General features: G+C 42.6%; 1 protein-coding gene across 1 annotated transcript in view; it reads right to left on the reverse strand.

The window, feature by feature from the left end:
- Positions 1-10,125, reverse strand: part of Dnah11 (dynein axonemal heavy chain 11) — a 331,250-nt gene that overhangs the window by 168,192 nt on the left and 152,933 nt on the right. The window contains exons 37-40 of the mRNA XM_026781665.1: positions 8,969-9,061; positions 4,345-4,539; positions 2,986-3,063; positions 781-913 (exon numbers count right to left, since the gene is read on the reverse strand). Coding sequence (XP_026637466.1) covers positions 781-913; positions 2,986-3,063; positions 4,345-4,539; positions 8,969-9,061 — 499 coding nt within the window. The remainder of the gene's footprint in view (positions 1-780; positions 914-2,985; positions 3,064-4,344; positions 4,540-8,968; positions 9,062-10,125) is intronic.

A 10,125-nucleotide genomic window follows, 5' to 3' on the forward strand; every position in this document is an offset into this window, starting at 1 on the left:
ACAGGCTGGCCTTGAAGTCACTAAACATTCAGCCTCTGAGTGCTGGGACTATAGGCACATATCACCACATGTAGTTTCAATATATATATTCAATAAAAATGGATATTGAATATATACACCATCTCTGTGTGTGTGTGTGTGTGTGTGTGTGTGTGTGTGTGTGTATAATCTTTTATGCAGTCAGCTGTAGGGGACTCAGAGGGAGAGGACACCAAGGATTGTACCCAGGTTGGCACCCTGGTTAGAAATGGGAAGCTATAAAGACCTCTAACACTTGGCATGAGAAGTTTCTGACTCCAGACTCTCGGGGATTTTGGAGCTGGCATTGGCTTCACTGGCTGCGCATTTCTATTTCAAAAACCAAACATCGAAAATATCCTGAACCCCTAAGCTCATGCTCAGAATGTTTTCAATTTCAGTTTCCAGGCCAGAAGCATGGTCCACTGCCTTCTGAGTTCGACAGCTGTGGTGCCGACCTGAATTCAATCGGTGTCTCATCCTAGAAACTTTAGAAATGGACATTCCCATTGGCATCTCCCTGGTTTACAAGGAGCCGTGCCATCATTGCTAAGGGTAGTACAGCCACAGTTCTGAGCGGATCAGTGCAGCCAAGCCCTTCCTCAAACCTTGCTTGAGTTTGTATGTTCTGCAGACCATGTGGTCAGCTCCAACACACAGCTAACCTCTGAGCATGGCTATGGCTTATACCAAAAGATAGATTTCTAAAAGGAGATAGAGAAAAAGGCATTTTAAGTGTGTCAGAAAGGAACTAGTACTTGCCATCTTTCCACTCTCGGGTAGCATGATGTATGAAGCCAAAGAGTTCATCTGTTGTCACAGCCTTGGGATTTAAGTCACTCCAAATGGCTTTCTGTTTCATATTGACATACGTTCTGTTCAGGGTTCTCAAAATCTGGGAAGAGTGAGCCAAGAGAACGAATGTAAAAGTTGGCCAAATGAACAGTGAAAGATTGACAAAACATTCTGCTAATTTGTCATGTGTTACTGGATGTCCTACATGTAGTGTGATGCAGAACGTGGCAAAGGTGGCCATAGGCACGTTTCCATCTTCATATTGTAAAATTCAATCCCACGGATGACATGGTGACAGAATCAGTTCACCTGATTCTCAGAGTCACTTAGATGAGAAAAAGCTGCTTTATCAGCTAAGATAGTCAGCAATGCACATAGAGTAGATTTGAGACCTTTAACCATGCGTGAATATGTGTAAGCACTTCCGTTCCTGAGGTCACTCGCTAGTGTCATTTAGACCATCTCAGAGGTGTCCCCACATTGCTGAAGCCCTCCCAGAGCGTCTCAGCTAGCAGGCTGAGGGATTACCCACAGTGTGCATTCCAGCAAGAACCTAGGGACAACAACGATACTTTCATAGACGTTCTTCAGTGCTCAATGACATAGTGAACCTTCACAGGACGAGGTCTTGGCTTGGGGAAGCTAGAGCTGTGGCATCTCGTGGGCAGAGGCCAGGGGTACGGCTCCACAGATGTCAGTGATCTGAACAGCATCAAAGCAAAATCCCAGGGTATGGTGTCACTGGTGCTTGGAGATTAGCTAATCAACAAAAGGAGCCTGACAGAGACCTCAGAACTGGGGCTCCCTGGGTAAGTATCCATTTAACTGACCCAAATATCTATCCTAATTGTTCATTACTAGCCCCTGAGAAGCCAAGGTATTATCCTTGCCAGTCCAGGTGCTCTGAAGGGCTGGTAAAATATTGCCATCTCCTTCAGGATGGTGAGTGGGTGAGTAACAGTCCTGCTCATGGCAGCCTAAGCCTGTGCTGAACAGGGCAGAATAGGTGAGGCGCAAAGGAAGAAATGAGGTGCCCTAGGAATACGCAGCTTATATTTTTAGAAACCATTAATCTACTAGAAATTATAGAATTTAATTTTATCCTTCCATGAACCATGGCCTACATCTGAAAGTTACACTAACAAAGTAATTATAGGCCTATCAGTAATCTACTTTAATATTGCAATGATTACATTTTTGACGAGAAAAATCTCCATACAGAGCCTCCCTCAGCAATTGTCCCCCTTCGGGTTCAGCTCTGAGGACTGGCAAGTGCTGTGTGCAGCCATACTCTAGAACTCATAGGCCCATTCGGATTATTTTTAGTTGTTGGCCACCAAGTGTGTTTATACCCAAGCATCCGGAACGGGAAGGCACACAGCTCTGCATACACCGTCTGCCAACCAAGAAAATAAGTCTGTTGCCAGGACTGTCAGGAAGGCCAAACAGAATCAAGCAGTGAACTAAAAATGGGACTTAATAATGCCCATAGCTTCTCATCACAATAGAGAAAATCACACAAAATGCACCTAGTCTAGCACACAATAGACCTAAAAATGTGGGTGTCAACACCTTCTTTTCAAGCTTTGTTTTGGCCCCGTGGAAGATTCTATCACTGAAGGAATAATGAGGGGAAATAGTAGCATCTGTTTTTATAATGACATGGGAAGTAAAATTTATGATGACCAAAAGGAAGCAAGACAGTCGTTTCAATAAGGGCGGGCAATGCTCACCAAGGGCCGCAAGCCAGGTGGCTCGCTCAGCCTGAGTCCTTTCACCCTGGGTGAAAGAGGCCAGGTGTGAGCATGCAGGTGCAGGCCTGAATACGGCACAATGCTGCCTGTCTTGTGTGGAAAGCCTAGTCTCTGGCACAACCTATTATTCCTGGTGTGTGTGTGTGTGTGTGTGTGTGTGTGTGTGTATGTGTGCGCGCGCGCTCGCACGTGTGTGCGTGCGTACGTGCATGTGCGTGTACACAAAGATTGCATTTGGTTTTTCACTCAGTATAAAAGGTAACAGTGCCAACTGATCAAATGGCAACAGTGGAGCTCAGATTCTAATTCGATGAGGGCTTCATTGAAGGGAACCCAAAGTAGCACTGAAAATTGCTGTCCACTCCCCATCCCGAGAACATTCGTCCGACGCTGAAAGAAACAGTATGAGTTATCGTACCTTACTCTTCCCTGTGCCTGCGTTTCCGACCACAAAGACGGAGTGTCGCACAGCCAGCAGCTCCTCAAGCTGAACAACCTGCACACAGACAGTCTGCACTCAGGCCCTTTCGTGACTGAACGACCAAAAGACAACTTACTCATTTTAGCTCTCTCCTGAAACCCTCGTCAGCCCCCACTCACATATGGGGAAATAGACCGGAAGTCCACAGTGGGACTTATTGTAGATGTCTCACATAAGAAGCAGGGGACAATAGAAGTCATCTCTGCCATCCATCGATACCCCACCATCGCTTGTGAGCAGGAATGTGTGCGGTATGTGGAGGCCAGAGAGCAATGCTGGGTGTGGTACTCTTTCTTGGCCTATTCTCCAGAGCAGTGGCTCTCAGCCTTCCGAATACTGGGATGCTTTAATACAATTCCTCATATGTGTGAACCCTGAACACGAGACTACTTTGTTGCTATTTCATCACTGTAATGGTTCTACTGTTTGAACTGTAATGTAAGTATCTGATCTGTAGGATATTTGATATGTGGCTCCCAAGGGGTCAAGACTCACACTGAAAACCTGCTGCTCTAGAGAAGAATGAGGTGTCTGAACACACCTACTTCTCTCCCCTACAAACACTGGAGTGACAGTAAACACAGCAACACCTGACGTTCATATAGGTAGGTGGATTCAAATCCAGGTCCTTATGTCCCTATGCTTGTGTGTCAAGTCCTCTCACTCCCTGGGACATCTCCCCAGCCCCATCTCATAACTTCCTATGGCACTTGGTACATGGCAGGAGGAGTTACTCATAAACTCAGTGATTCTTCACAGAGTTCCCAGCAGAAATGGATGTCCAGCAATCATTACTCATAGGAGAGTAATGACTTCCACCATGACAGCCATCAGAAACACAGACTAGTCATGCATTGTGCTCATGTATTTACTGAGCACAGTACATCCCGGCCTGGGCATGGCTTTGGCTAAGTCAGACGGGATGTTCCTGAGTGCTTGTCATGCATGCAGACAGCCCACTCCCTACACGAATACACTGGTGATTTTACTTTCAGCAGTCTATGAATTGGAGGAAGAGAACACAATAAAATTTTAGAATGTGTTACCAAGAAGTTTTGTAATTCATTAAAAAATATGGTTACATTTAGAATCATGGTAGTTATTTCTATGTTTTTAAGTCCTTGATGAAAGGGACTAGATATTGAAGTATTTACTTAGATGTTCTTTAGCTGACTATGATATGAAATACGTGAAAGTATTTAATAAAACCACATTAAAGCCCTGTAATATAGTTAATGTTTGTTACTTGAACTACTAATCGCCCTGCCTGCCATCAGCAGTCAATAAATCTCTTACTTTGAGGATGAAGCTCTCTTCAGGCTGCAGGCGGAGTTCCAGGGTGGATCGCTTGACCATCTGTTCAAAGTGTGGTTTCCTCTGCCGAGGCACATCCAGGGCTGGAAACAGGTCTCCAACCAGGCCCAGAAACACAGGGACATCATCAGTCACGATTTTAGGCATATTGAAGTCTCTTAAAGCTCTCATGAGCACCTGGGACAGAGGATGGAAGACACTGGGTCTCAAGGCATCAAGGAACATCTCCAAAGCTTAAGCAAGGACTTTGAAAGTTCCTTTCCAGCCAGGCGGGCGGTGGTGGCGCACGCCTTTAATCCCAGCACTCGGGGGCAGAGACAGGCGGATCTCTTTGAGTTCAAGGCCAGCCTGGTCTAGAAGAGTTAGTTCCAGGACAGGAACCAAAAAGCTACAGAGAAACCCTGTCTCGAAAAAAAAAAAGAAAAGAAAGTTCCTTTCTAGTGGCAAATAAATGATTGATGTTTGAAGAGACAGATGCTTAACCTGATTTAAACATATTGCAGTACATAGTGTGTTGCATTGCTTTAATTGGTTAATGAATAAAACTGCTTTGGCCTATGGTAGGGCAGAATATAGCCAGGATGGAAGAGAGATATATAGAGAGAGTAGGCAGAGTCAGGGAGATACCATATAGCTGCCAAAGGAGAAAGACACCAGGCTGGAACCTTACTGGCAGGTCACAAACTCATAGCAATATATAGGTAGAAAGAAATGAGTTAAGTTCAGGTATAAAAGCTAGCTAGAAAGATGCCTAAGCCATTGGCCAGACAATGTTTTAATTAATACAGTTTCTGTGTGATTATTTGAGTCTGGGTGGTCAGGAAACAAAAGATCTTTCTCCTTTTACAAAATGGTGCCCTCAGCCTGGGGGCATGAATCCATATAAGACCTACAAAAACTTAAAAAAAAAAGAAGAAAAAGAAGGCTCCTAGACCTACAAAAATGGGAGCCAAGCACCGCATCTTGGTAGTTTCATTTTTTTTTTTCCAGATAGGCTTTGTTTGCTGGTGGCAAGCAGAGGTATGGTTTCTTTAGAGAAGGCTTCCTGACTCGGCATTAGCAGTAAAAACTTCATGACTTCTTTAAGAGATGGTGGCTCTGGCTCTTTTGGGAGGTCCTGCACTTAAATGGGGTTTGTGAACAGAGAACTCTAAAAGTTGCCTAATGGTGATGTGGATCTGCTGGGGACTGTGAACAGAGAACTATACGTTGCCTAATAGTGGTGTGGATCTGCTGCGTCTCTGAACCTGGGGCAATGAGCATGGACCGCAGAGCTGGCAGTAAACATACCTCTGCCATACTGAAAGACCAAGAGAGATGGAGCCAGCGACCAGGACCACTGCGACCATTTCAAAAGTGCTCCTGGTCAGAAAATGATTACAGATATGCAATAAAGGCAGATTCATACAAAAATAAACCTCTGAATGGGTCACAGTGTGTTTAAAAATGTACATAGGCTTGGGAGAGAGAGGAAAAATAACAGTCAAGAGTATAGATAGTCATAGATTAAAGGAGTAAAGATAATTCAATATTTAAAAAATGGAGTAAAAACATATAAAGATGGAAAATACACAGAGAGCCTGGGTTATGAATATTATTGTGTTTTCTTTGAATATTTTGACTGCAGAGACATTTGATTGTGAGAGTTGCTAAGTTAAACCAACATAAAGATATCTTGACTTTAAAATTTGAGTCTATGGATATGTTGTTCTCAAAAAGAGACTTTGTTTTTGTTTTCACAGAAGATGAGAACTTCTGTGGATTCCTTCCAAGCTAAGAAGGTTTGATGGAACAGGACCCCGAAAAGGTCTCCATGAACCTTAGAAACACTTTACCCAACAAACAGCAGGAAGCAGTTTAGAGAAAACTATGTCCAAATTCCTAAAATGATTGTTTATAGATGTTTATTTTCATTTTTAAAAGGGTTGGTTATGAATGCCTAAAAGTCACAGTCAATTTTTTAAAAAAAATATGATATAGAAATGAATACTTTGCATTGGTGTGGCTCTTAGTCTATTGATACAGATGTAAGGCTGATTTTGTTATTCTGTGTATATGTATTTCTGCTCTTGTTTAAGGTATTGTGCTTGTGCATGCAGTTCATTTAAAAATGCAATGTATAATAAATACAGATTAATAGATAGCCATCTATAACGTAGCCATGCTAGTTAGGTTTTCTAGATGTACAAAGATATACCTCAGATGAATTGGTATACTCCAAATCTTTCAAAGACATACAGAATATGGCATTTAAAATGTTTTAAGAACAGACTATTCTCGACAGTGAGACAGGTCTGCTTCTGACAGCACCAGTTACTTCAAGAGGATGATGGGCATTGAAGAGGTTCCTTATGAAGTTTGCTAACTATTTGGGCAAGAAACTGATCTTTCCTGAACTGCTTTATGGTATGCTGTATAAACTGGACATGCAGGACCCACAGAAAAATGACTGCTAAACTTGTTAAAGAAATTAATGTTCTTCAGGATTCCTGTGTCACGGAAGAAACTGCCAGACATTCTGCAGGACACAAAAGAAAGCAACTGATGAACTTTGCCACTACAAGGCAGAAGAGATCTTCAAATTTCCTGCTTCATAGAAAAGTCTGCTGGATACTATGGGCCTGTAGGTTGAAGGTGGATGCCCCAATGTTATAGAAGAACTTTGGGGGACTGTCCAGGCAGCAAGGTGTCTCTGTTAATGTTTTGGAAGTTGCTCAAATGCAGTTTCTGTTAACTTAGGTAGTATATCCTTCTGCAGTCTTTGGTGCAGTTGAAGACAGTTATAGTTTCCTTTAGTTATGACAAAAGATAAACTAGATATAAAACTTTAGAACCACAAAGATAGGATAGATACAATATTTTCCTTAATTTGCCAAATGTAAATCGACTAAATATTGTAACTATAATTTTTGCTTGATAACTGTTTTGCACATGTAATTTTACTATGTTAAAGTTAAAACCTTCCTTTTTATTTTGAAAGAAAAGGGGAAGTGGTGTAGAATGTCCTTCTGTATATGGGTTGTTTTTATTGGTTGATGAAAAAGCTACTTTGGCCTAAGGCAGGGCAGAATATAGCCAGGCTAGAAGAGATATATAGGCAGAGTCAGGGAGACGCCATATAGCTACTGAAGGAGAAAGATGCAAGCTGGAACCTTACTGGTAGGCCACACCTTTGTGTCAATACACAGATTAAATGAAATGGGCTAATTTAACATACAAGAGCTAGCTAAAAAAACGCCTAAGCTGTTGGCCAAGCTGTGTTGTGGTTAATATAGTTTCTGTGAGATTATTTGGGTCTGGGTGCCTGGGAAATGAAAGAGCAGTCTCCACTTACACCCTAAGATACATAATATTTACGCTGTGTACCATTTAAAGTTAGTTGTAATTTTTCAAAACCAATTCAAAGTATAACAAATACCTACTGAGATAATAAAACGTTTTTAACGGAATTTGTTTTTATTTACCTACTGAAATAGAGAGAGAATAGAGAGAGAGACAGAGACACAGAGAGAGACAGAAAGAGAGAGAGGAAGGGAGAGAGAGAAGAGAGGGAGAGGGAGAGGGAGAAACCCTAACAACGCATCTTCAGCCCTCACATCTACATCAGAGAGGAGAGCACTGGTCTCCATCCACAGGGAGGCAAATCCTTTCAGGTTAGTGGACCATGCATGTGACCATGGATAGGCCTCAGAATAAGATGAGCAAGGAGGCCTTTCCCTTCTGTGGTAGGAGTTCTGTCTTCAGAACGCAACGGCAGCTCTCTCGAGCCTTCACCCTTCTCCCACTCTATCAGATCACATTGCTGGAAGCACTCGTAAATCACAAGATCATAAATGCAAATACTTTTTAGTTTGGGCTTTTGTCTTACACCAGTTAGAAACTAATGTGCATGTGAGACTTTAAAAGCAGTAACAAAAACATCAGAATAAATTATATAAGAGCTACACATCCCATCAACACTCACCACAGAGTAGAATGTAAAGGAAATGCTAGCTAAGCCTGAGCGGAGACCAACAAGAGACATGTTAGCAAATTTAAGAGAAATAATGCCCTTTAGCATGGATCTAGGTTTCTTCTATGCTTCAAGATATACTGCAAGCATTAATGAACAGCTCTGCCTGTCCTTCATCTTATTCCTCCTGAAGCAAGGAGAGTCTCACTGTGCCGTCACCATTTGTCTCTCTCAGGAGAGCAGAACTTCCCTGGTGGTTTCCCAACTATTGTGCTTCTCCCTGAGCCCACCTCTTGTCTGTAAGTCTACCCCACACAGTGGGTGTTCTGTGCCTCACTAGACTGTTCCCTAAACGCTCCTCAAAGGAAATCAAACAGTGATTACGAAACGATTTTATTGTATCTGTCAAAATACCTTTTGTGGTTGATATTCCAAAAGCACTTATACAACGACATTTCCTTCCCAGATTCCCATCTCTGTAGTCAGGAACACTTGTGAGCACTTACAGAAAATGCCAACCCTTAAAATAGCCTGCATTAAGAATAGATGTTTTCATAAATAGGGTTCTGTGTGCCTCCCCAGCCAGGTATATACTTCTGTTTGTCTGGAGTCATTTAACTACTCCCTAGATAACATCCTTTATCAGTGCGGTACCTGGTCTTCGGGTCTATTTTTATCTCTTCGTTTCAGGGAGCCAGCTACAACCAAGACAGACTTGATAGCACGAAGTCCCCAGTCATAGTGATCCTAAAACCAAAAAACATAGGTGAGACCTTCATTCTAGAAGTGAAAGCTGGAAACCCAAAGAGTTCAGATAGACACACATTTTTATGATTTACAATTAATTCTGGAAGCAAAACAAACAGTTTAAAAAAACCTTGTCTTTGGGATACATGTCTGACTTCTTTCTGCAATTTTTCGGCCTCCCCCAGCTAGTCTCTTTCTACAGTATTTCATTGTAGCTTTTGCTCAGGGCTCCAGCTCCTTCGTCTGCTCCTCTTCCTCAGCCAGCCTGACTTGGCACCTGGACTGGACCAAGTGTTGTGTAGTTGTCCCTCCAGCCTTCAGTGTTTCGCCACCCATTCTCTCTCTTAGTCACTTAGGCAACCCTGCCCCAGTGCTGGCATTAAATACAATAAAATTACACAATTCTCTTATGAACCAGCATCTCTCTGAGACCTGCATATCATTCCCCAAGGATCCCAGTGGCTCTGCAAGCCTGGATAGTGTATCTGTTTCTGTCTGCAGAATTCCTGAGCCTGGCACACAATACAGTGCTCAATAAACATATCTTACATGAACTTAATTCAAAGATGACTTCGTTTGAAACAGGGTCTCACTATGCATCCCTGGCTGTCCTGAAATTTGCTCCAGAGACCAGACTGCCTTGAACTCACAGAGATCATGCCTCTGATGGAACTAAAGGTGTGCAGCATCAGTCTTGGCCCCAAAGGGCTGATTTGGAGGAACTGGTCCCCCTGTCTACCACCTTCATGTAGTAACTCTTCTCTCAAATGTTTGCCAGCAGCAGCAGCTATAGAGAGGCAGACAGGAGTAGCATCTACTTTGCAAACGGTTGCAGGGGAAAAACTGATCATGTGGGAATGGATGCTTTGTGCACACTGACATGATAGATACATGATGATCATGTGGAAATGGATGCACACTGACATGATAGATACATGGATAAGCATGCCACCTCATCTGTTTGTGGATAATAAAACAGAGTTGGGTCTTGACCATCGTCTCTGCTGGTAATGAAACAGAGAAGGGAATTTAAATGTCTCTCTTTTTTTTATTAAAATTTTTTT

This window comes from Microtus ochrogaster, chromosome 1, assembly GCF_000317375.1.
Source record: "Microtus ochrogaster isolate Prairie Vole_2 chromosome 1, MicOch1.0, whole genome shotgun sequence".
NCBI lineage: Eukaryota > Metazoa > Chordata > Mammalia > Rodentia > Cricetidae > Microtus > Microtus ochrogaster.